The following is a 26678-nucleotide window of genomic DNA, read 5'->3' as shown; positions in this document are numbered from 1 at the left end:
GCAGCATTATTTACAATAGCCAAGACATGAAAAACAACCTAAGTGTCCACCCAAAGATGAATGGATAAAGAAGTGGTACAAATATAAAGTGGAATATTACTCAGCCATAAAAAAAAAAAATGAAATCTTGCCACCTGCAACAACATGGATGGACCTACAGGGTATTACACGAAGTAAAATAAGTCAGACAGAGAAAGACAAATACCATATGATTTCACTTATATGTGGAATCTAAAAAACAAAATAAATGAATAAACAAAACAGAAACAAACTCGTCTATGGCCATGCTACCCTGAACATGCTCAATCCCGTCTGATCTCGGAAGCTAAGCAGGGTCGAACCTGGTTAGTACTTGGATGGGAGACCACCTAGGAAGACCAGGTGCTGTAGGCATTAAAAAAAAAAAAAAAAACTCTTAGATACAGAGAATATCGTGATGGTTGCCAGATGGGAGAGGGGCTGGAGGGATGATGAAGAAGGGATTAAGAAGTACAAATTGGTAGTTACAAAATAGTCATAGAGATATAAAATATAGCACAGGGAATATAGTCAATAATATTGTAATAACTATGTATGGTGTCAGATAAGTACTAGATTTATCAGGGTGATTACTTCATAAGTTAGTTACATAAATGTCTTATCATTATGTTGTACACCTGAAACTGACATAATACTGTATGTCAACTGCAATTTAAAAATAAAAAATAATTTTGAAAAAAGCAGAAGAGATGGCTACATATAGTTTCCATAAACTTTAGTATGAAGATTAAATTGTTGAAGGATTAAGCAATATTAGAAGTTACTTCTACTTCTCTACTAAACCCACTTTTATAACCACAATAAACTGTATAGAAAGAATGTTTTCATGCAATTCACTTTTTTATTCTAGGTGATCATTTGATGAAACTCTCTATTTCAAGAAGAAAATACTTTAGCTCAATGGCCTTAATGATAAATTAAGAATTAACTCTAACTGTTTCAAATTACACATGGCAATGTTTTTCTAAAGTTTTTACAGGTATTTACTCATTTAATCTTTTCACAATTCTATGAGAAGTTACTATGTATTATATTAATTAGTCCATTATTCATGTAAGAAAACTGAGATGTAAATTAAGTAACTGGCCCAAAGTCACAGCTCATAAGCAGCAGTCAGCTTTCGAATCCAAGCAGGCATTATTAAAACTTCATTATTAAAACCAAATGTTATCATACCTATATGAGGGAAGCAAAAAATATTTGAGGAAAAAAATAAAATACAGTTGTGCCAAGAGTATAATAAACTATTATTTAATTAGTACATATCAAGTATGTCTTTTAAATAATCCCATTTACTTAAATTATTGGTTTCAAATTGGCAGAAATCATGTGAACGCAACAACTAATATAAATATTGTTGGTCTAAATCCAATACTTTCATTGCTACCATGTACTTCTTTCACTGTTATTGATGAATCAACTTTGAAAAGTCCATTTTTGTTTCAATAATGAGACTGATAAATTTTACTCTGTAAGCTAGATCGTGTCCTTGGCTTCGAAAAGGTAAAGTTGGAAAAGCTAGGTAAAGATGAAAATGTAAAAAAAAAAAAAAGTCCCATGAATAACCTGCGTAAATGTGTAACAACTCCCTGCAAATACTTAGTGGGGGAAAAAAATCTTAGATTGAGATTTTAATGCTAATGAAAATTTCTTGCAAGCTATTACTTTTATAAAGAAGATATGCCATTTAAATGAAGAAATGTCAACTCATGATTTGAGAAATCATTCAATAGCTAGGAAAAAATATTTTTCCGAATTTGAATTATATTTAAAACCATTAAGAATCACAAGATAGAATTTAATTTAAATAACTTAAATTTGATATATTCAAATAACTCAGAGTTTTTAAATTTAAAGAAATAAAAAAACATATCCTAGACCCAATACCAAAGAAATGTGACAAATATTCATTCCTTTCAGGAGAAAAGAGTCAGTCATTTCCAAGGAGACTATACAACTCCTTAGAAGAACTAATTTGCCTAAAATGAGCAAAGATTTTATGCATGGTCTATTATAAAAGAGTAGATCTATATTTTATTCCAATTTTCAAATAAGAAAATTCAGATAGATTAAACACGAAAGAAGAGTCTCTATATTTTTACATCTAAGACAAGTTATCAACAGAACAAAATTTTGGTTATACCAATGTGTCACATAATAATGATTACCGAGTAAGTCGAATAGATAAATATTAGTTTCTGTAAATTCTCAAAACAACTTTACTTGGCACTGTAAACTGCATAAAACTAAAACAATTGGGAAATTACTCCATTTTAGCTTTTAAGAGGCTTGGTGAGGATCATTTTTTTTTTTTTTATATATAGAATATATCTGTTGCTTTTCTAATAACAAGCCCAAGAGGGCACCTACACACATTTCCAAGTTTCAATAACAGTCAAAGTATTAAATAACTAATCCAGTATAATGCACTATTCCAAAATAGAGCGTTTGGTCAATATCTTCAGAGAGACACTGTAATTGTTTCACTCTGCTTTCAATGAATGATCTATAATGAAAGTTGCTTTTCAGGCTTAACCCAGAGCTGTGCCCTGTGGGAAATGATGAGTCTTTGTAAAATGTGTTACAGTTTACTAATAAGGATGAAGAAGAAGCACAACTGATGAACCAGCAAATCTGCTCTGACTTATTTGGTCTTTGCTGAATGAATTTGAATATCATCAAAATACATTATCCTTATACAGAACCTGCTTCCTATGATTCACTCTGTCCTCACACTCATTTCAAAAAGAACGTTAAGAGCTTCAAAATTTTACATTCTTGTGCTGGTCCTGTAATATTACATAAAACAGGATTTTTTTTTTTTCTAAAGGCAAAAATAAAGTTGTCAATAGAAATTGGTTACCAGGTGAGCATTTAGGGCCTGAAGAAAAAGAACATTTACATAGCTGTATTTATATGTGATACCAATATATAATAAACAATTTCTCACCTAAAAATAATGCAAAATTACCCTATCTGAATATCCATCCATTAACCATCAGGGAACCAGGGAGATGTGAATTAAGATAATCTCTGAAACAAGTAAAGCAGTTGTAAAGCCACTGTAATAATCCTAGTAAAAATCATAAACAATGATGGTGGCACAGTGGAAATGCTAAGAAGAAGGCAAAGGCTACTTGTAAGGAAAAAAATTATGAACTATAAATCAGATTGTTTACACCATTCTTTACATTTTGATCCTACACAATTCCACAAATATAATTTATACATCTTTCCAAAAGCAGGCTTACAAATCAAATTATAATGTACTACTATCCTATTTGAGATCATTAAAACTCAAAGGTGAAATTATATTCTGATTTCATGACTAGGACCAATATGTGAAAAGCAATGTAATCACTGTCCCAGTTATATCAATCTAGTTTTTCTCACTTAAGCCAAGTTAAAATCTTGAACACAGAAGATGAGAGAAAGGTAAGGAAGGAGGGGAGAGGCAAAAGTAAGTGTAAAGGTGCTAGCTGATATATAGCTAGGATGCTAAGATCATCACCTGATTATCCCATGCCATCGTATTAGTGATGGAACAAAATATTGCGTTTTTGTTTTCCCTCTCTGCTTTATCAGATTTCATAAGCCGGGGACTTTTAAATCAATCTGCATTCAAATATATCATGTTTCCTTTGCTAAGAAAACCAGAAACCAAGCAAAAGAAAATTAATATTGAGTTATAACTTAGGTAAGTTATGCTTTATCCACTGGAACTTAAACAGTTGGATTTAACAAAATTTGATACATATATTTTGTATAAGTGAGCTCCATTAACTTTAAACCCTGGAAAAGGAACAGATTTGATCATAGAATTTGACTAAATTGTACCTTTAAATACTTTTCTCCATTAACGTTTTAAGAACTCCTTATTTATTTTTGAATTAATTAATGTTCAAATTTTATTTCAGAAGAAAGTGCTTAGACTTACATAAGAAGGGTCACATTGATGTTCTTCTTTTCAGAAAAGCTCTGTGTGATTTAAATTTGAAATGTTTTCATCCAAAGCAGGTAACTTTTTAACTAAACAAAATGGAATACTGTATGAGATATCCCTAGTGCCATTATGTAATAGTTCTTTATTTTGGTTTTCTAAGTATTTCACATGGCCTTCAGTGGCATAGCTCCTCTCTTAAATTATTCTATCTTTCCCACAACTCTGTGGATCAGATTTATATTGGAACTGGCTAGAAAGTATTGTGGCAATAAGTGGATTCTCAAGGATTTTTCACAAGAACTGAAAATAAAAAGCATTTTTAACATTAACATTAACAATCATCTATATAATGTTGAAAATCAGTTTTTTATGCTAAAAATATACACTTTTTGAATAAAAAAGAGAGACAGGAGATAGAATAGCCTTGTAATTTTTCTAAATTCTATAAACTTATTGGATTCAGACTGACAGTTTAATTCAGAGAATAAAAAACAAAATGCCAGCCCACAGTTTCAAAAAGTGTTATCATATTAATCATTCTAAATTCCATTCCTCTTTTTAATGTATTCTGAGAAATTGTAGTAATCAGTATTATATTATTGTTGTAATGATAGCTTAGGAGGCAATAGAAACCCTCTCTGAGATACTGAAATCAGACAAGTTGGGGACAACTGACAGCACTGTCAGGACATTTTGTTTAGAAATAACAGGTAAGGTGCCCTCTAATCATAGTAAAATCATCCCAGTTTTTCATTCTAAAATTCCAGATTTACTTCTGCACTAATTATATATGTGGCTCAAGAACACACCATATGCACCCCAAAAGTAAATTAACTTATATGTGAGCACATAACATGTAGCTTTAAATATTGTACTAAATCACCCATCCTCCGTAGAGACAGAATGGACTGATTCATAAAGCAGGTAACAAACCTAAGGCTCTCAATCACAGCTAAAGGAATTTACGTGCACTGCAGACATTCACTCTCCATAGAAGGTCACTGCTTCACAGCCGGGAAAATAATCCCCACCAGCAGCCTTGCAAAGTGCCTGAGGCATCGCTCCTGAGAGGCATAACTCCTCTTCTTTCAAGGCTAGAGGTCACAGCTATGATCATAGCTCAGTCAAATTTAAAGGGAAAAGTATCTGAGGTCAAAAATATCCTAAGGAAAAACAGAAGACTAAAACTAAAAAATATATTGTGTTCCTCTGGGATTTAGCATAGTGATGGAAAAACCTGTTGCAGAATATTAAATTCAGATTTTTTTTTCATCCAATAACTTCAAAATAACTAAACAAAAACTGAATACATAATCTGACGGATGTCACACTGCAATCAGTTTTGAGGACATTTTTAAATGCTACAAATCCATTTAAATCTTCATCAGCTTAGACATTCTAAAAAAGAAAAATCAAGTTTAAGTGACTTAAACATGAAATGTGAGCAGCGGCTCGATGATTAAATTACTGCATCAATTAACTTGAGTTCACAGAAAGAATGCTGTTCTTTCAAACAATATTTATTCCGCCTCAGATCAGACAGACGACTCCTCACATCACGGTTGTTGCTTCATAAAATGCAACTTATACAGCAAAAGGGGAGAGATAATTTGTAAGTAAGAATAAACTCCTGTTTGGGAATTCTTTATAAAAGACATAAACTAAATTGATGTTCATGTGAAAAATACAGTCATTTCATATACTTCTGAGAGTGAAAAACTCTGAAAATTGTTTTTGAAAATCGTAAGACAATGAAATTACCACTAACCTCAACAAAAGTGACTTGGTACCCATAAAAATCATAAATGAGCATATTTAAAGATTAAAGGCATTTTTGGATGTACACATTGCAAAGGGTAAAGTGTTTTATTTTGGTCATCTCTGCCAACTGCTATTTCATGCTGTCATTTTCAGTAAGGGGAAGGGTGAGCATAACAGGCCTTAAATCAAACAAGTTGAGAACTGCTGACAGAGCGCTATCTGCACTCTGCCTACTAGGGCCCTTAAATATCAGGATTTTATGGTGTGTTTTTCTGACATATCTGTTACTTAGTAGACTCTAAAACCTCCTTGGAATCTGGAGTACTAATCTACTTTTATCTCTAAGTTTGTTCCTACTCATTTAAGAGACAAAGTTCTAACGTGACAAGAAAAAAAGAAAAAAATCCCTGACAGATTTTGTACTTTCATTGTCCCTGGCCCTTCGAAACTCAGTTCACAGGTTACCTCCTCACTGTTTTCTCCATTACACATAATAGACTAGGTATGGCAAGGTAGCAACTTACCTCTGAAATCTCAGTGGCTTACAGCAACAAGGTTTATTTCCCTCTCATCCAAATTCCATCCCAAGTCTAGCAGCTCTCCATGATAGCTCCCTCCCAAGGGTAAATGCCAGTCCTATGTCCTTGAGACTTGGTCATCTTAACATGCCATATTCGGATTTCCATAACACAGTAATAAATATCTAGAGGGAAATGCACTGTCTTATAACTGCTTTGGCCCAAAAGAGCACCACAGTGCAATGACTAGAACTAGTCACAACAACATGTCTAGTTGTAAAGATCCTGGGCCATGCCCTCTTTCCAGAAGACCTGGAAGGAGAGAAGAATAACACATGGGTAAGCACTTTGTCTCCACTATATCTTTTCTAACCTTGCCCTGTAAATATAGATTGGGTACCCATAATGTGCTCTCCACTTTGTCTTCACTCTGTTATAGAACATTGTTTATCATTATTTTATTTTATTAGGCAATGACCTACTTGAAGGGAACAAATAGATATTATTTTCCTGGCTAAATTCCATAAATACACAAATAAATATAACCACAGAAAGTCAGATGCATGCCTTAACATTATTTGAGAAGTTCTAATTACCAAGGCTTAGTAGCAACAACAAAAATATATTTGAGTTAACATGAAAAGCACTATTTATTCAGCATCAACAAATATTCACTGAATGTTTCCTAAAGACCAATCAACATTCCAGATCCTGGGAAAACAGCAGTGAGATAAACAAGGACCTTCTCATGAAGTAGTTTATATTATAATAGGGGAAAACAATAAATAAGCATCAGAAAACAAGAAATATCAAAAATAAGAATGCCAGAAATAAAAACATATCAATAGAAGAACTACTATAAACTGGGTGATCAGGGAAGCCCTCTAAAAAGGTGACATTTGAGTGACACACAAATGGCAAGAAGGAGCCTGCAATTAGAAAATCTAAGGGAACAGTATTTTTTTTTTTAGATGCCTCCATTTTTATTTACTTTTTTATTGAGGTATCATTTACACACAGTAAAGTACATAAATCTTAATTTATAACACTCATAAATCTTTGAGTGTATAGCTCAAAGAATTTTTACATATATCTATAGGGAGATTAACACCACTCAGGTCAAAATATAGAATAGTTCCAGTGCTCTCAATAAAGTGGGTATAGAAGCAACATACCTCAACATAATAAAGGCTATATATGACAAGCCCACAGCTAACATCTAAAAAACAAAAATCAAGCTCATACATTCAGAGGCAAAGGGTAAGGTAGGGGCAAAATAAGTGAAGGGAATCAAAAAGTACAAACATCCCCATGACATTTATTTTATTTATATAAAATAAATGTCATGGGGATGTAATATACAGCACGGTGACTATAGTTAATAATACTGTACTTCATAATTGAAAATTGCTAAGACAATAGATCTTAAAAGTTCTTATCACAAGAAAAATGAAATTCTGTAACTATGTATGGAGACAGATTCCAATTAAACTTAATGTGGTGATCATTCCACAATATATACAACTATCAAATCATTATGTGTACATCTGAAACTAATATAATGTTGCATGTCAATTATACCTCAATTAAAAAAAAAAAGGCAAAGTTAACCTATGGAGATAGAGACAGAAGAGCAGTCAGCTTGGGAGGGGGTACTCTTGGAAGGGGCCCAGGAGTGTTTGCTAGAAGAGTATTTTATTTTTTAAGTTTTTAAATGCCAGTTTATTTTTTTTCATACTATATATACATAATTTTTTTAATATTTTACTTTTTTATTTTCCCCCTCCTTTCTTGTAACCACTAGTCCATTGTCCATGTCCATGAGTCTCTGTTTGTTTGTCCTATTCATTTGTTGCTTTTAGGTTTATATCCCACATATGTGATATCATGTGATTTGCAACCTTTTCTGTCTGGTTTATTTCACTTAGTATGATTATTTCAAGGTCCGTCCATGTTGTCGCAAATGGCAGTATTTCATCCCTTCTTATGACTGAGTAATATTCCATTGTATATATGTACCACAGCTTCATTAACCAGTCATCTAGCGTAGGACACTTCGGTTGCTTCCATGTTCTAGCCACTGTGAATAATGCTGCTATAAACACTGGGGTGCAAATATCTTTTCAAATATGAGTTTTTAAGTTTTTGGAGTAAACCAACCCAGTAGAGGGATTGCTGGATCATATGGTAGGTTAACTCTTAGTTTTTTGAGGAACCTCCATATCACTTTCCATAGTGGCCATAACAATTTGCAGTCCTACCAACAGTGTATGAGGATTCCGATTTCTCCATGTCCTCTCTAACATTTGTTATTACTTGTCCTGTTGATTATAGCCATAGAAGAATATTTTAAAAGGAACAACTAGTCCAAGTCCAGAGCAAACTTGGTGTATTTAAGAATACAGAATTTTCGTATGATGTATGTAAATTAGAAATGCCCCTGCGTGTAGTTACATGTGAAATTATCTTATATCAAGAACCTTATGTAGAGTTCAAGATCCCCTCACTTTTATTGAATTCATCTCTAAACTGTGTAGAGTTAAAGCACAGTTCCCAGCATATCTAATCATTATCAACAACCAACTTTTATTTAGTGGCTTAAAAGTGAAAGAAAAGTAGCTATTATTATAGTTCTTTAAAAAATCTGACTCCTCATTTAAAAAATTACAATATATTAGAAAAAAGGCAAAAATATAAAGTGTTAATTAACACAAAAACTTAAAAGTAATGTGTGGCAAGAATAAAGCACAACTCCAGATAATATAAGATTAGTTACCAAGTAAAATTATCTACATAAACTTTTATTTATGTACTGTCCATAAAGTCAGGTTTCTTTCCAGTTGATGGGAAATGACTGGATGGATTTTCATGAAATTTGCAGGATACAGTTGGCATATTTCTGTCTCTAGAAATAGTCTATGCATTATACACAACATTTATTTTCAGGGCACCCAAAAAAGGTAGAGAGTAACTTTCCAGAGCAGTTAAAATTAAAAAGTACAACAATGGGTCCATGAGGTCTTAGAAGGCTGGTAATAGTAAGGAATAAGCCATTTTGTAAAGTGATTCCATGGGTGAGTAGAGAAAAAAAAAAAAACAGTTTCAAATTTGAACTCCAAATCATTTGACTCAAAAACAATCAATCCAGTTTCATGTATTGAATTGCAATAATATTCTCATATACATAATTGAATATAGTGTGTTCCAGAATGAGTGGTAGTTGGGATTTATTTATTTAATGATGTTAATGATTCTCCCAAACTATGCCGAGAAAGCTAACTACTATAACTACTATAAAATAGGAGTTATGAATTGAAAGGAGGAAAAAAATCCTTGTCTCAGTTTAGGTTTGCCAAGAAGGAAATCCAGAGACAATGATTCACAAGCAATCGGTTATCTAGAAGAAAACAATGGAAGGGGAGAGAGGAAATGAGAAAGGGAAGGGACAGCAGACAAAGGTTTGGTTATTAATCAAGTGTCTACTGTAGATAAAAATCCTAATCCCACTGGGGAATTCTGGCAGCCAGTTGAGAACAGTTTAGCCAGTGTAGCAAAAGTGTGAGAGGTATTTATATATTCAATCATGTCAGTCATTAGCTGAGGGCTGCTCCCAGATAGTATTAATTATCTGGCATGCTGGTCTGCTGAGCAGGAGGACAAAGTGGGCTTTGGTGACAAGTAAAAGACCCCGAGTAAAGAAAGAAATTGCTGGCAACTGAAAGAAGAGCCAACATACACTGAAGTGACAAGAGCAAGGGGATACTGGTAGTAAACGGATAATCACATGGACAGAAATGATCTAGAAGATCCAATGAAAGAGGGACTTGAATTAGGCTTTGTGAAATGAGTAGTATTTGATTAAGGGAAAACATTTAAGTCAAGAAAATCGGCATGAGCAAAAGTATTTAAGTAGGAAAGCATAAGAAGTCTCCTAGGTCAGCTGTAAGCCAGTTTGTCTATATTCTTGGGAAAATATAGCTAAAATTACATGGTGGGTTCATATTAAGGAGGGTGTCTAATGCTAGGCTAAAGAGTTGTAACTTTTTCTCATAAGTATTGAAGAAACTTTAAGTTTCTAACTGGGAATGTAATAAAATGAAAACATTATTTTAAGGCATTGACATCTATGTGGGCACCAAAATGTCCTTGGAAAATAAACTCTTATTGGATAGGATCTGTATCTGTTCAGTTTCCACAAAAGAGGATTACATGTAAGAAGTATTTGGTAACCCACTAGCAAACTGTGGTATCTAAATGCCGTTTCTTACTAAAAGGAATCAAGGCTCCTCAGAGAAAAGGCTGATTCCATGTCTGTGCAGAATACTTACAAGATGACTCTGAAACACCTTTTCATGCCAGAAAGAATGTAAACTATCAAACACTACAACGTCTTGGTCAAAAGAACTCAGGAGCCCACTAGGCCAAAGAAGAAACAACTTAAGCATCAACATAATAAATATTATAAAAATACTTGTTAAATATCTTTGATGGCATGAAGTACATTAAAAATGTTAACATCCATGAGTTTGTAAATATACTTAAAAACTTGAAGGATATTAGGGAACTAACTCATAATTCTGAACACCAGGAAATAAAAGAGAAAATCACACATTTATCCTAGTCTTCCTATATAAACTGTACAGATATCTAATGAGGTAAAGTTATTTATTATAAAATAATTTCTGTTAGTAAATGTAGAATAATCAAATTAGAATATCACCATTTTGCAACTCTAAATGAAATAATGGACCTAAGCAATAATCATCAACAGCTGAGAAAATAATTAGCTGAGAAGTTGCTGGGAAAAATGTATATTTATCACAAACTTTATCAGGATGACAACATCTAAACCAAATAACATGTCAAAAAGAGAGACAACCAGTGTATGATTCTTAATGTAATGTAATAAGAAAGAAATAATAATACCTATGAAATCTTTTTGCCAAAAAACAAAAACAAAAAAAAACCTTAATCTGAATAATCCTGTAGATTTAACTATCAGTTTACAAGAAGACATGGGAAAAGACACCATAGGAGTAGAATTTGCAAAATTCGGAAAGTGGAAAATTCTATAGAGCAAATGATCATTATTCCTTAACAAATAAGCTACAAGAAAAAAATTAGAAGGGAACCTACAGAGTGAAAAACATCAAATGTAATGTGGAACTTTGTTTAGGTCCTTATTTGAGTAACACTTTAATGAGATGATTAAATTTGATACTGAATGTCTCTTTTCTATTACAGAATTATTGTAAAGTTTAAGTTGGACGAATGATATTGTAGTAATGTTCTTTTTAAAAGCCCTATTATAGATATATAGACATAATCCCAAATGTTTATTCTTAAATATTCAACAATAAAATAATATGGTGTCTAGAATTCAAGATAATCTAAAGGGCTGAGAGGAGGACTATATATTAATAATTGTTTATGCTGGATGATTAATATATGAGCATACATTATACTAATCTATTTATCTCAATATATGTTTGAATACAAAGATTGGGTATTCCAAGTGAATTAACTAAAACTTAGTATTTCTGAAATATCTGATCATTGAAATCATTGAAGACTGAAGACGACTATTTTCAGAAAGAAGCACAGGGCAAAGCTAAAAAGAGCAGTTATAAAAGGACAATGTTGACAAATATATACAACTTCACTGTAAGAAGCTTCTAATGCCTAAAATCAGGGTAGAAAGCAATGGTAAACCTTAAAAGACTACTTAATTGTTGACAATTTCCAAGAAGACAGCTTAGTAAAAATACCTGGATGTTAGAAGACTGACAACACCTACCTTTGTAATCTGACTCATGTAACTTCTGTAGCTTTTGGAGCATTAAAGTGAACCAAATAAAATAATAACGGCAGCAATAATTGTGTTGTGTATACTAGCTCTAGACTTAGCACTGTCCTAAGAGTTCTGCATCCATCAGCCTATTTAAACATCACAACCCAAGAAGGTATTGTGGGCTCTTTGTATGGACTTTTTAATGGACGACTGAATGAGGTGGGCTTCAAAACATGGTACCACTTTCATATGAGATTGAAGTTCAGAGGCCTACAACTTGTTTAAGGTCATGTACTGTAATGACTTGGTCAATACTCCTGTTTTACTTAACATAAAAGAATGCTTTGAACACTCCAATGCACTGAACTATGTCACCTGGGTGCGAAATACTGGAAAACTTAAAACCGTTTCCACAAATCTGGAGTTTTCCATCGTTAGCACCACACCGTACACATCTTGGTCTCACCCGGAAGAATAACCAACCCTTCACTCACCGCCAGGAAGTCAGTGGTTCCAGCCAGGAACTCTTACCGCAACGTTCCCAAACGTTTTCCCCGCTCCCCTCAAGCCCCGCCTCTTCTCGGCTCGTTCACAGCCTTTGGCCTCCAAACTACAACTCCCATAAAATCGTGCGAGGACACCGGCCCTCTACCGGAAGTCAGGAAGGCTCCATCCGGCACTGAGAAGAGCAAGTGTGGGATTTTTCCTAGTCCTTCGACCACTTCCTGGTTTCCTCTATTCTGGTCGTCTTTGGGTTAGTAGCAGCTTCGGCCAGTTGATCGGCCCTAGTGTGGGGCCGGTGACCAATTCTCAATGCTCTTTTGCCTCCGCTCTGTCCTGCCCCGTCCTGCTTAGTTGTGTGTCGCAACGTCGCCCTGGGGCGCTGGTGCAAGCACCGGAGCAAGCGCGGGAGCGGCGGCTGGGCAGCCAGGGCTCCGGGGAGGGAGTGGGGAGTGCAGCCGATCCTGCTGCCGGTGGCGTTTCCAGTTCAGTCTTTGAGGTGGGGGAAAGAAAATGCTGCTTCATGTGTGGGTCCACGTTAATAGAAGGAATCTCGCAGAATATAAACTGTCTCAAGGCCTTTGACCGTTTCAAGAGACCGTCGTACATGGATGGCGTTTGATTGGTTAAATGGCCATCTTGACTGCTCAAGGAAGTGGAATTTGTTTAATGGTCAGTGACTTCAAATAAGTAACAGAGCCACATGTGAGGGTTCCCCCCCCCCCCCCCCCTCCCCTGGGTTGGCCTGGTCTGGTCTGTCTGTCTGTCTGTCTTTCTGTCTATCTATCTATCTATGTAACCTTGGGCAAGTCATGAGCCCTGAGTAACATCAGTAAAAGGTGGATGTTGGTTTGTATAAAATCTTAGGACATTTTAAACCTAAGATTCTTTTAAACGACCTCTCAGAATAGACCTTGCTCTTCTTGCAGAGCAAGGGTAGCATTTAACGGAATCACCTCATCCTGCCTTCAAGTCCTTACCTTCTGGAGTAACTGTCAATGAGAAATGAAAAAGTAACTCAAGCAGTGAAGTTGGATATCAGACTTTGCATGTTTCTCTGGAATGAGTAATGTTTCTATTTCTAGATAGCATTTCTGCTGAGAAAGCTGAGGAGAAAAGTGTACATTTTCAACTTTCTCCTGAGAATACTGTGTGCATAAGCATCACAGGCTACAGAATGGTACTGTATTTTTGGAGGACAGTTTGGCAGTCACCTGGAGTGGCCAGCGAAGAGGATGAGGAACTGACCATGAATTTAAAACATGAGACAGTAAAATATTGCTTCAAGTAAACCTAACTAGTGAACTTGTATGATAAGATTTTATGGAAAATAAATTTAATGAAAAGGCAGCTTGGAAAGAAGACTACACATGAGTCAGTATATAACAATGCTTGAAAACTAAGTCCTTAAAATTTGTAGCTTTTGTTATTCATAATATTTTTAAAGCATTTAGAAATCTCAATATGAAGAGAATAGTCAGATAAATTCTATAGTAAATCAAAAGAAAAGAACTTTTCTAATATAGAAGTCACTTCTAATTTAAGTTGTAAACCGATTTTCAATGTGAGGTTTTATCCAAATGTTTCCATTCCTATGAGTATATTTCACCTATTTATCGTTTTCACCTATTTCTTTATGAGTAGCAGAAAGATACAAGAAGGGTGAACAGACACAAGTTAATCTCATTCTCCCATTTTTCCCCTAAATTATGTTCATATTATTTCCAGTATAAAATTGATCAAATTGTAGTGTCAGAACCTGACAGACAACTGTCAAAAACTATGGATTATAACCTTTCCTCCTTTTTAGCCTAAATACCATGTTGCTTCAAATGATAGAAGCCTAGTTAGAAGCCCAAATCTTTTCATAATAGCATTTAGAAAATGCTGTATAGAAAAAAAATTCATATCTTAGAAAAAGTATTTTGAGAAGTTTATAAGTAACTGAAACTGAACCATTTCCAGATAAAAATAGCTCAGTTTGTGCCTTACCATATTCAGTCTATGATTAGGCAACATTTGTTAAGAGGTATGAAACAATAATTTTTTGTATTTTTTTTCTTGCCGAAACAACAGAGTGACAAAGCAGGCAAAGTTAAAGGTTTAGAAAGTGTCTGTGATTCAAGGATAGTGACCAATAGGACAGTGTCCAATAATAGATCTAAAATATATGGTCATCTGATTTATAACAACGAAAATACTGCAATTCAATGAGCCAAAGATGGCAATTTCAAGAATAATGCCCAGTCATATGGATTATCCAATGGGATAAAAATGTATCTTGACCCCTACCTCATGCCATGAACAAAAATCAATTTGAAATAGAATGCAGAATTAATTATGGAAAGCAATAAATTGATTTCAATTGAAACTTAGATTTTGAATTTGTTATAGGATCATAATTTCTCTGAGGGCAGACACCTGTTTCTGGTACCATAGAATCTAAGAGAATACTTGTCATCTGCTAAAAACTTCTGCCTTAACTTCTATCCACTTTAATCTCCCTAATGCTCCTAGTCCATATTGAAGTCTCTCTGGTCTGCCTCAAGTACCTGCTCCTCTTTGTAAAGCTATTACCCGACTCCCTCTCCCAAGGGTATGGCCCCCTCATCTATTACCAAAACTATACATCCGCCATGTTGAATTATATTAAAATTCTTAACTGATAACAATTTTGAAATATATGCTGTTAACATTTCACTACCTTTTGATGAATATGTTGTTTTAGAAACCACATATATTATTCTAATTATATTAGCATTTAGATAATGTTCAACATGATATAAAAAGCAATTGCAAATGTTTTTTTCTATTTTCTTTTTTTAAGGAAGAAATGTCTTCTATAGAAAGAAGTCCAAAGCAAGAAATAATTTCCCAATTTCACTGTTCTGCTGCAGAAGGTGATATTGCCAGGTTAACAGTAATGCTCAGTCATTCTCCATCTCTTCTCAATGAAACTTCTGAAAATGGCTGGACTGCTTTAATGTATGCTGCAAGGAATGGACATGCAAATGTTGTCCAACTTCTACTTGAGAAAGGGTAAACATTTTAGGCGTACCATCTGAAGGAGTGTATGGTTTAATTTCTAGGTTACATTTTTTCTTTTAAATTTTTCTTGTAGCTATATTTGTATCATTGGTCTCATAAATAATTCTTTGGCCAGTTTTGTTTTATAAAAATGCAACATAATTTCTAACAAAAAGCTTTTAACTTTTTATCGAGGAATTAACATTTTATACTTAATAGCAAAGCAAATTTATGAGTTAATCTAATATTTTCCTCCCAAATAGAAAAAATAAAGCTACCCAGTAGGACTACCAAGAACCCCTTGTAAAATTTTAGTATCTTATAGCACATAAAACTTACTGCTTTTTTATTTTATAATTATCCAGAAATTTTAAATATCCAGTGTCTCTAACTTTTCATCATTTATGGTTATTTCTTTTAAACTTCCCATTGGTAAATTACTAAAAGAAAAAAAAATGCGTGTAATCATTAAATAGAGGGGCTATAATGTGCAGCTGCAGATATTTTATTGTAATAAATGCTGGAGAAAATGTTTATTTCCTTTTTTATTTTTCCTTTCATCTGTAGGTGTGACAGGTCCATTGTTAACAAATCAAGGCAGACTGCACTGGATATTGCTAAATTTTGGGGTTATAAGCATATAGCTAACTTATTAGCTAATGCTAAAGGTGGGAAGAAGCCTTGGTTCCTAACCAATGAAGTGGAAGAATGTGAAAATTATTTTAGCAGGACACTACTGGACCGGAAAAGTGAGAAAAGAAATAATTCTGACTGGCTGCTAGCTAAAGAAAGCCATCCAGCCACAGTTTATATCCTTTTCTCAGATTTAAATCCCTTGGTTACTCTAGGTGGCAATAAAGAAAGTTCCCAACAGCCAGAAGTCAGGCTTTGTCAGCTGAACTACACTGATATAAAGGATTATTTGGTTCAGCCTGAGAAGGTCACCTTGATTTTTCTTGGAGTAGAACTTGAAATGAAAAAAGAGTTACTTAATTATACTGGGGAAGTCCCAAGAGAAGAAGAAGATGGGTTGATTGCCTGGTTTGCTCTAGGTATAGATTCTGACGCTGCCGAAGAATTTAAGCAAAGACATGAAAATTGTTATTTTCTTCATCCTCCAATGCCGGCTCTTCTACAGTTGAAAGAAAAAGAAGCTGGTAAGAATTGAACACTGCTTGCTTGTATTAGTAATAATCTGGTTTTTGTAACTAGATTGGAGTTATATGTATCTACATTTTCTAGGGAGCACACTTTTTCCAATAAGCAATGATATTAGCCTATCTTCTCTAGAAACTTTGTAAAGTTCTCACCCTAGGGAATCACTCTCTTACAGTTACAGCAGTCTAAATCAGCCAAGATAAATTTCACCCAGAATTAACCCTCATGCATACAGGTTTTATTCAATTCTTCAATGAATCGTTATTGAGCACCTGCTCTACACTCAGCCTGATGGCAAAGACCTTGACTGTTTTGTTTTGTTTTCTGTTGCTGGGTATGCCAGTTCATGTGGGGCCTTTTATACCATGATAATAAAGTAGAGGTTTTATTCTAAATTTCATTTAAATGTTATAACTTGACTTATGTCTAAGGAAAAAAAATAAAAAACAAAACCCTCACTCTGGTTGCTTTGAAGATTATGAATTGTAGGTAATTAAGTGTGGAAGTCAGGAGTCTTTTTGAGAGGGGGTTAGAGATTACAACATCCCAGGTAAGAGACTGTAGTTGCTTGGATTAGTGAGGTGGAAAGAAAGAGTTTGAAATATTTTGGAGGTAGAACTGATTGGGCTTGATCAGTAGGTTGAGACTGTTATAAGAGAGGTGATAGTAACCTGAACTATGGCCTGAAATTAAGGTGATAATAATAGAGATGGAAGAGAGTTACATTTAAAATATATTTTTGAGATAAAATCAACAGAACTTGCTGATGGAATGGGTATAGAATATATAATAAAGAAAAAGAAAAGAATGCTAGGTTTGGGACTTTAGTAATTTGGTAGGTAGAGATACTATTTCTTGATAAAATAATGTAGGGTAATGAGTAAGAGAAGCAAGTAAGTCAAGATTTCAGTTTTGGGCATGCTAAGTTTTAGAGGATATTAGAATCTGGAGAGAGGAGGAGCGGTCCAAACTGGAGATACTCATATGGGAGTCATCAACACAAAGATGGTATTTAAATCCCAGGAGACTACTAAGATTACTTAGAGTTGAGCAGGCAAGAAAGAGAACCTCGGAATTATACCTGAATCTCTACATTTAAAGGTCAGGTAGAAGTAGAGGAGCCATCAAAGGTGATGTTAACAGTGTGGTCATAAGGCAGGTAGAAAACAGGAGGCATGCAAACCATGAGAGCAGAGTATTTCTTGGAGGTACTGGTTAAATATGTTGAATGATGTTCAGAATTTAAGATGAAGACAAAGATTTTTTTTTCAAGAATCTTTGGTTTTGGTAATATGAAATTGTTGATGAATTTGGCAAGAGGAGCATCAGTGGAGTGGAAGGAGCAGAAGCTAGATCATGGTAGAGTGAGGAGTTAAAGAGAGGTAAGGAAGAGATCGCTTGACCGTGTCACCTTCCATTAGGTGAGTTCCTTCCAGAGACTGCTTAGACACCTCCACCGAAAGTCTAGAATGTTAGTTTTATTCCCCACATTTGTGGACAAAACATTCTACTTTTTAAAGAAAATAAAATATGTTTTCTTTGGAGCTATATATATAATTTTAAGATCAAAAGGACCTTTTTTTCTTAACTATTGAGGAAACTGAGGCCCTTTTACTCACTTGCTATATAAATTTACACAATTACTTAACCTCTCTGTGCATCAGTTTCCTCCTCCAGGAAATGAGCATAATAATAATACCTATGTCATGGGATTACTCTAAACATAAATATGATGATGTATATATATAAAGATTTTTGCATGATGCTTGGCATATAGTAAGTACTCATATTAACGTCAGTTTTTCTTATTGTAATGATACTGAACTAATGTAGATACCTTAGACTAAGTTACATGTTATGAGGTAATATAGCAGGCAAATATTTAATGTTGCCTATGGTTTATTGAATTTCATTGTTACATTTGTTTTTATTTATGATTTATTTCATTTTTTCCAGTTTAAAATATTGTTATTGTTGTTTAAGATTATTTATTTCCAAAATCCTTGGACCAAATAATGTATTTTAGGGAGAACATTTGTCAGGCATTTGAAATATAGCATTTCTAGTCTTATTGCTTCAATTGTAATATTTCTGGTCAGGGCATATCCTTTTTTTAAGTACTAAGGTAAAGACAATAGCCAAAGTGTATATTCTAAGATTTATTCTGTTAGGCATTTTTTTCCATAAACAAAGTTAACCACGCATGTTATAAATACAGTATCTTTTTTATACTCTATGCAGTTTCCATTTGTAAACAGAATATGTTCCACAGTGACATGGACGAGTAGTGGCTTAGTACCAAGGAGAGATGGGTTCCTGCAGTTTCTTAGTAATATTGCCTTTTATAGTTCAAGTCTATGTTAAGAACTGCCTTTGTAGTGTATTTTTATAAAAGTCACTGTTGTAAAGTAACTATTTGTAAAGTCACTATGCACTAGAATCTTGTATATCCAAAATTTCAAAATCACCTGTTGTAAAAGACTGAGTTAATAGAGTATAGTAGATGGATGTTATATGAAAGTTTTATTTTATTAGTTCAAATTAAAGTTAAATCTAAATTTCACTTGTCATCTGTAGAATTAAATCTTTTACTTTAAAAGAAATGTACATATAAAAACAGGAATACTAAACCTTTGATCACACAGCTATTTAGAAAATATATATCTTTATTGTGACTTAAGGACATTTTACTTACGTATTAATTTGTTTGTATTTTGTGACAGAATTAAAACTTTTTGTGCTTCTCTTAAAGGGGTTGTAGCTCAAGCAAGATCTGTTCTTGCATGGCACAGTCGATATAAGTTCTGCCCAACCTGTGGAAGTGCAACTAAAATTGAAGAAGGTGGCTATAAAAGAGTGTGCTTAAAAGAACAGTGTCCTAGCCTCCATGGTGTTCACAACACATCATATCCAAGAGTTGGTAAGCCTTTTACAGTGAAATCTTAGCCATCTAGAATCTTATGGAATGAGACATTCTGGAAAGACAAGATTTTGAGTAGCTGAGGGGTTAACCTTTTTATTAAAAGCATATTTAATTTAATAACCAATAAGACTGTAAATACTATGACATACCTTCATGACTTTCAAGTAAAGGACATTGTACATAATTAGCCATTTCTTATCCCTAGGTTAATCAATATGAATTTGTTGAGATACATGATTTCAAAAGCTCACTAATCCGGGTCCATTTAGTACAAAGACAAAAAAAAAGCCCCAAAATTCAGTGCCTGTTTGAGACATCCCATAAGCAGTATAGCCTGGTATCTGCTTGTTCCTTCTGTCTGTCTTTTAATTGCCTGCTTTGAGTCTGCTGTAGATTTAGATAACCCAGCCCTTTAAAACTGTTGAAAACACATAGACCCAGCAACAGCTAAGGAGGTTTGAGAGTAAAATGCATGGTTTAGTGATCTGTTTTTGCTGCTCAGGAGCCTTTTATATTCCTGGTTCTCGGTCATGATCTAGTGAGGATAATTCAATAAATCAGTGACTTCTGGAGAGATTAATTGTTATTTAATACAAATATACTTTTTTTAGTGGACTTAATCATAGAGCTACATAGAGCTTTTAAAATCATTTTGTTAAGAATTGATATGGAAAGGAGAGAGGGAAATTCACTACATTTGCTATGATAAAATTTGAATTTTCTCCACGCCATGTATTACCTTCTAAAACTTTTTTTATTCAAAAATAGCATACCTAAGTACACAATACGTGTTGCTATTAAGATGAGAAGGAAGGCAAAATTGATCTTCTTTTATCTGACATTATTCTATGCTACTTCCCTGAAATACTCTGTCACTAGGTAGAAAGAAACAACCTCTTGTAACTAGAAACTAAAGTCTTTTTATTGTCACACTAGACAGTGACTTCATGCAATGAGTCTAAATTATTTTTTTCTGTCATTTATACGTCTGATTTTTTTTTTTTTTGATAGATCCAGTAGTAATCATGCAAGTTATTCATCCAGATGGGACCAAATGTCTTTTAGGCAGGCAGAAAAGATTTCCCCCAGGCATGTTTACTTGCCTTGCTGGATTTATTGAACCTGGTAAGCCTTTTCTTAATAATTTTTATAATTTTCATTTAGCTAATAATTTTCAAATAAAAATTTTTGACAGCATTTGAGAAATCTTTGATAAATTATCATATTATAAAACTGGGATTTTTTAAATATTTTCTGTGTATTTTAAATGATATAATTTTTGTCTTGACAAGTGGAATAATTTTGTCTGTTCTAAAAATTCAGTACTCTGTCATATAGCTTTCATATGTTGCCATTACCCAAGGTATCTGCACGATTTACACCTCACTTCTGTACTAGACTCGGCTGTTACCTTTTCAAAAGGCCTTCCCTGATAGCCTCAAATATATTAGTTAGCGCTATACCCAGCATCCACAGTTCTTGTCATTCTACCTGACTTTTCCTTGTAGCATTCATCACCACCAAACATGGTATGTATGTATGCATGTATGCATGTATACATGCATGTATGTGTGCACATATGTAGCTAGCTAGCTAGCTATTATCTGCTCATACCAGAAAGTAAGTTCCCTAAGGGCAAGGACTTTGTTTTATTCACTGGTGTATCAAGATTTTACCTTAGAGCAGTGCCTCTTATGTAGTAGGAGTTCAATAAATATTTGTGGAATAAATGAACGAATATATCTAATACATGTTTAATCTCAACTTCTAATAGTAACCTGTATTGATAAATAATAATAGTAAACATATTTATAGCCATGCTCTGTTTTGAAGGTTTTTCATATATTAAATTATATGATCCTCATACAACTTTATAAAGTTAGATACTGTTAAAGCAGTTTTAGATAGGGCACTAAGGCACAAGGACTGAATAACTTGCCAAGGTCAAGTAGCTAGTAAGTGGTAGGGTGCAGATTCAAACCTGGGAGCTTTTAATCACTATGCTGCCTCTAGTAGCTCTAGGTTATTTTTTTTTTTAACTGCTGTATAGCATTCCATTTGTGAGTATTCTGAAATTCATTTATTCATTCTGCTTTTGGACATTTAGCTCACTTTAAAGCTCTTGATATTACAAATAATACTGCCATGAATATATTTATACTACTCCTTGGACACATTTGCGAGTTATTTAGCGTATATACCTGAGAATAGAATTGCTAGCTCATCATAGGATCCGAGCATCTTAACCTTTTCTAGAGATTGCCAAGTTGTTCTCTGAAGAGCCTTGGCCAATTTACACTCCTTTTAGCAGTACATGAAATTTTCTTTTGTTCCACATCTTCACCAAGCTAGGATTTTCAGACATTTTAATTTGCCATTCTGATGTGTGTGAAATATTATGTCATCATAGTTGTCATTTTCATTTCCCTGCTGATGGAGCAACTTTTACAAGTGTGTATTAAGCATACAATTATCTTTATCTCTGAATTTTACATGCTTATATTTTTTGCCTATATTTGTTTTGGTTGTTTATTTCGAATATTTTGCAAAAATATTTTGCAAAATATCCCTAATATTTCTAAATATTGCAAAATATTTCTAACTTCTAGGTAAACTTTAATTTAGAAACTATTCTCTCTATTCTATTCTCAATTCCAACAAATCAAATACATTTATAGGAATCATTTTATTTTATCATTAGCTGAGTTAACAGTCATCCAGAGGAAAATACTCATTTAGAAAGAAAAACATTAAGTTTCATCTTTGTGGCTTTTTAACTATTTTGAAAAGAGTAATCTGCAATAATCAACAACATAAAAGAGTTTCAAGATTTTAATGCAGAAAATGTTAGCTTTTTATAAAAATTACATAGTGATATTTATAACTAGTGATAATCCATAAATGAAATACTGCATAGTGTTTAGCCAATAGTAGGTGCTGGATAGTTGTAGGTGTTATAATTTTTAAACTGTAACTAAAAATTAGGACCTTTAAGAAATGAAGTTTATTGGTATTTTGATTGTGTATATGGTCATATACTTTTAAATATAATGTTTTCTTGAATTCTGGTCTAGTTTTAGGTTTCTGCTTTCTGATTCTTTGAATTGGGTTTCTGTCCAAAGTGATTTCCATATGTTTAAACCAATCGGAACACAAACTATCCAGGGCATGTTCATCAACTACCTGTTCTTTTGCCCCATTTGATTAGGGGAGACAATAGAAGATGCTGTTCGGAGAGAAGTAGAAGAGGAAAGTGGAGTCAAAGTTGGCCATGTTCAGTATGTCTCTTGTCAACCATGGCCCATGCCCTCCTCGTTAATGATTGGTTGCTTAGCTGTGGCTGTGTCTACAGAAATTAAAGTTGACAAGAATGAAATAGAGGATGCCCGCTGGTTCACTAGAGAACAGGTAAAGTTCAATTTAATTTCTTTCTTCTATTGATTGTTCTCTGACTGTATTGGTTTAGGCATGCAACAGGGTTACATGTTTTCAACAAGTTGAATGAATGGCTATGGCCCATTCATCATGCATGGATTACAGTGTAATTGGTTTGTCCTATGTTAACTCATTTTGTAAGATTCATCTAGTAATGATGGTTCTATGCCATTTTCTAATTTCAAATGCCATTCCTTCATATTAATACCTTTCAATGGACTTAAAATAGGTAAACATTATTTCAGAGATGAGAAACAGTAATATCATTCTTAGACGTTTTATATTTTAATTTATAGCTTTAAAACATCTCTCAAAAAACTCAGTAAAAATGCTTAAAATTTCTGAAAAGTTCTTGTTCATTTTAAAATATACTTAAGGACAAGAATGACAAAACTGTATAAGAAACATATACTCACAAAAACTTTTTTAAATGCCATCATTAAGTAATATAATGAGAGATAAATTACTTGTCTATGTTATGCATGACCCAAAGTATTTGTACAGAAAACAGATGGATGGATACACTACAATACTAAAGACCTGAAATTCTTTCTGACTTTGTCTACACAAAATTTATTTTATGCTCAAGCTCAAAAAGCAGAAATTAGATTTTTTTTTTAGAATTTTATAAAACCGAACCTGTCCTAGAAGTTGACTTCACTTTGAAAATAAATGTGGAGCATATACTTTGCTTTTTCATGACCTCGTTTTTTAAAGAAATATGCCTTTCTAGAATTGAATCACTAACTCATTGAAGCAACTATAGATACTGTACTAAATTTTTCATGTTGAATATGAATGTTGTCACTCTCCACTGCTGTTATTCACAGTAACAGTCATCACATTTTAGTTGAATTGTATAAGCATATAAATGGTATTTAATATGATAGCATGGAAATACTAATACATGTTATTGTGGTGTATTTTAGGTCGTGGATGTTCTGACCAAAGGGAAGAAGCAGGCCTTCTTTGTGCCACCAAGCCGAGCTATCGCACATCAATTAATCAAACACTGGATTAGAATGAACCCCAATCTCTAAATCAAATAACTAGACTTTGACTGAGTAGTAATTGATTTCTAATACCACTTATTCCTCAAGCGAGATTAGAAATGTCCATGTTCCTTAAAAAATATCACAACACAAAATATCATATTGGCTTTTGGAAATACTTTCAAAGTGTACTTTTCATCTTGATGATACAATTTCTATTTTTATAAATTACCACATTGCCTCAGAGTTTGTTAAATCTGAGTCAGCCTTCTCAGAACATTTTTTTGTGCTCCACAATTTCATCTCACAAAACTGTATTTCTAATAAGAAATCATGTTGTAAAGAAGTATGTTCTGAAAATGTAAATAAATCTAAATTTTAGCACTTCATATTAGACCAAACACTAAAGACCAATCACTAAAACCTATTTAAAGGAATTCTCCTCAAAGGTCAGATATTAAATAAATCCCAGATGGATTTATATATTTAATAAAAACACTGGCTTTACATCATATCTTTTTTGAGAAATGAGGCAAATAATTTTAATGAATTTTGAGCTTGATTTTTAGTCTTTTCATTATCACAAAGATTCTTTCGATTGTCAATAGCTGATTTTTGCTCATCTTCCCATTATAATTCACTTTCTTCTGGTTGCATTGTTATAGCAGTGCTATGGTTTTACTGTTGCTACTAGTCTATTTTCATCAGTGTTAAGAATTTTGTATTTTAACAGCTGTGCTAGTGATCAGAATATGATGCCCTCGTGGAAGGATAGCTTAAGTGAGAGTATACCATTGTGTTTGGGACCTCTTCCTTAAACCTAAAATTAATTAATCTATTTATCTGTTAGTTATACTCAAAGTCTTAAAACAAATGTCATTTTTTGATAAGAGAGGTACCTACATTAGCAAAAGATTTTATAATCATTACTAACAACATTTATTAAATTCAAATATAACATCTTGGTTTTGGCCTTAAATCAACACATTCTAAGAAGCCTTTAGAAAGTAAATACATAGTTTACAATTTTGCAACATAGAATTGTCATATTTTAAAATTAAGTTACTTAATTATAATTTATTAACTTAATTAAAACAATCTGTAGTGTATAACCCAGTGCAGGATTCCCCCTCCAATAGAATGTAGAAACTATTACTAAAAGTATATATAGAATAAACTAAAGTATCAGACAATAAGAATTCAGTTTACCAAAGATTGTTAATTAAAATTTTAGCTACTAAAATTCATTTAACTTAAATAATTTTCTTAGATAAAACTTTATTTACTAATAAACAATTATTTTCTTAGTAATTGATGAAGGTTTTTTGATATCAGGGCTTTCAACAAAATTAAGACTTTCACACGATATTATGATATATAAAATTTGAACTACATAGGAATATAGAAAGTGATGTGCCTTGATTATTACGAAGTATAATGACTCCAAATGTACCTTTAATACTTACAGATCCTAAGATTACATCAAAAATTTCAAGTTTCCATAATGTTAGGATAGCAAAGTAAAATACAAAGTATTGACAAAGCGTAGTTATATATTTAGTTTTTGACATTTAATCCTGTACTCAGGGAAAATCAGTATCCAAGTACATTATTGTTTTAATGATTATGCTTAAATTGCTAATCTCTAAGAAGTGAATAGCTACATGTAAGTAGAAGGAATAGCCAAGAAATGGTAGAGGTTCAAGTAACCATGAATGTAGTCTAATGGAAATGAAAGTAACAAAACATTAAAACATATATCTATTTTCTGTTTTATGTGTTACGTGTGTTTTTAATATGATTTGATAAATATCCTCTGAGAAAGTGGAAAAAGCCAAATTTCAGTCATCATCCTCTACTTAGAATTAATGATGTGTAAACAAGAAGTACAAAAGCCTTTTTCAAAGTTGTCATATTTAGAAGACTTAGATTTTTTATTTAAATTTTAATTTTACAGTTTTGGGTCATACATATGTATATATATGTACACACACAGACATATACATGTATATAGCATATGTGTATGTATATATGTACACACAGGCTTCCAGATACATATATATGTCAGTAATTTTTTATCTTCAAATTTAAAGTTACTCTAATGTCTTTTTATTGCATAATATTACCAGCCTTTGCATTTTTAATTTTTCACTCATTTACTATTCATGGAAGGACTAAAAGAATTAGATAGAAGCCTACATATTTCATTTAATTGGAAAAAAATGACTGAGTAATTCTTTTAAAGATCAGGTAAGGGATATGGGTAAAGACAACAGAACAACCAAGATGAGGCCATGAGGTAGAAGGAAAAAGTATGAGTTTGCTGCAAATAAACTTAATTAAATCTCATATAACAATAGACAAAACTGGTCCTCGAACTGTGTTGCTAATGTATATATAGCAAAATATTAGGTGAAAATGTTCTATAAAACAAATTCATTATTTAGAATAAAATTTTCACAATGCAAATTTTACTAGGGATGAGAACCAGTTATTAGGTTCTGAATATTAGATATGTAATACATGTTATGTATATTATATGTATTACATATGTTATGTGTGTGTGTGTGTGTGTATATATATATATATA

The 26678-nt window shown here is 33.0% G+C and overlaps 1 protein-coding gene and 1 pseudogene across 5 annotated transcripts; both read left to right on the top strand.

Annotated features, from left to right (window-relative positions):
• The first annotated feature begins 274 nt into the window (after window positions 1–274).
• LOC120591075 (uncharacterized) lies at window positions 275–393 on the top strand (annotated as a pseudogene).
• A 12284-nt stretch (window positions 394–12677) lies between these two features.
• Window positions 12678–25862, top strand: NUDT12 (nudix hydrolase 12). 5 transcript variants are annotated; one of them, XM_039848402.1, is made up of 7 exons: window positions 12678–12806; window positions 15381–15592; window positions 16148–16737; window positions 19491–19658; window positions 20673–20786; window positions 22870–23069; window positions 24026–25861. In XM_039848402.1, exons 2-7 carry the CDS (start codon window positions 15387–15389, stop codon window positions 24134–24136), a joined length of 1389 nt encoding a protein of 462 aa, XP_039704336.1. In that variant the 5' UTR covers window positions 12678–12806; window positions 15381–15386; the 3' UTR covers window positions 24137–25861. The 5 variants fall into 5 exon arrangements, with proteins under 5 accessions (XP_039704336.1, XP_039704337.1, XP_039704335.1 ...); XM_039848403.1 differs by having other exon boundaries at window positions 12693–12806; window positions 15385–15592; XM_039848401.1 differs by lacking the exon at window positions 12678–12806 and adding an exon at window positions 12813–13225 and having other exon boundaries at window positions 24026–25862.
• The last annotated feature ends 816 nt before the right edge of the window (window positions 25863–26678 follow it).

The sequence above is a fragment of the Pteropus medius genome, unplaced genomic scaffold (genome assembly GCF_902729225.1).
Source record: "Pteropus medius unplaced genomic scaffold, Ma_sr-lr_union100, whole genome shotgun sequence".
NCBI classification, from domain to species: Eukaryota; Metazoa; Chordata; class Mammalia; order Chiroptera; family Pteropodidae; genus Pteropus; species Pteropus medius.
Note: the sequence above shows the minus strand (reverse complement) of the source record. Positions and strands in the feature narration are given on the sequence as shown.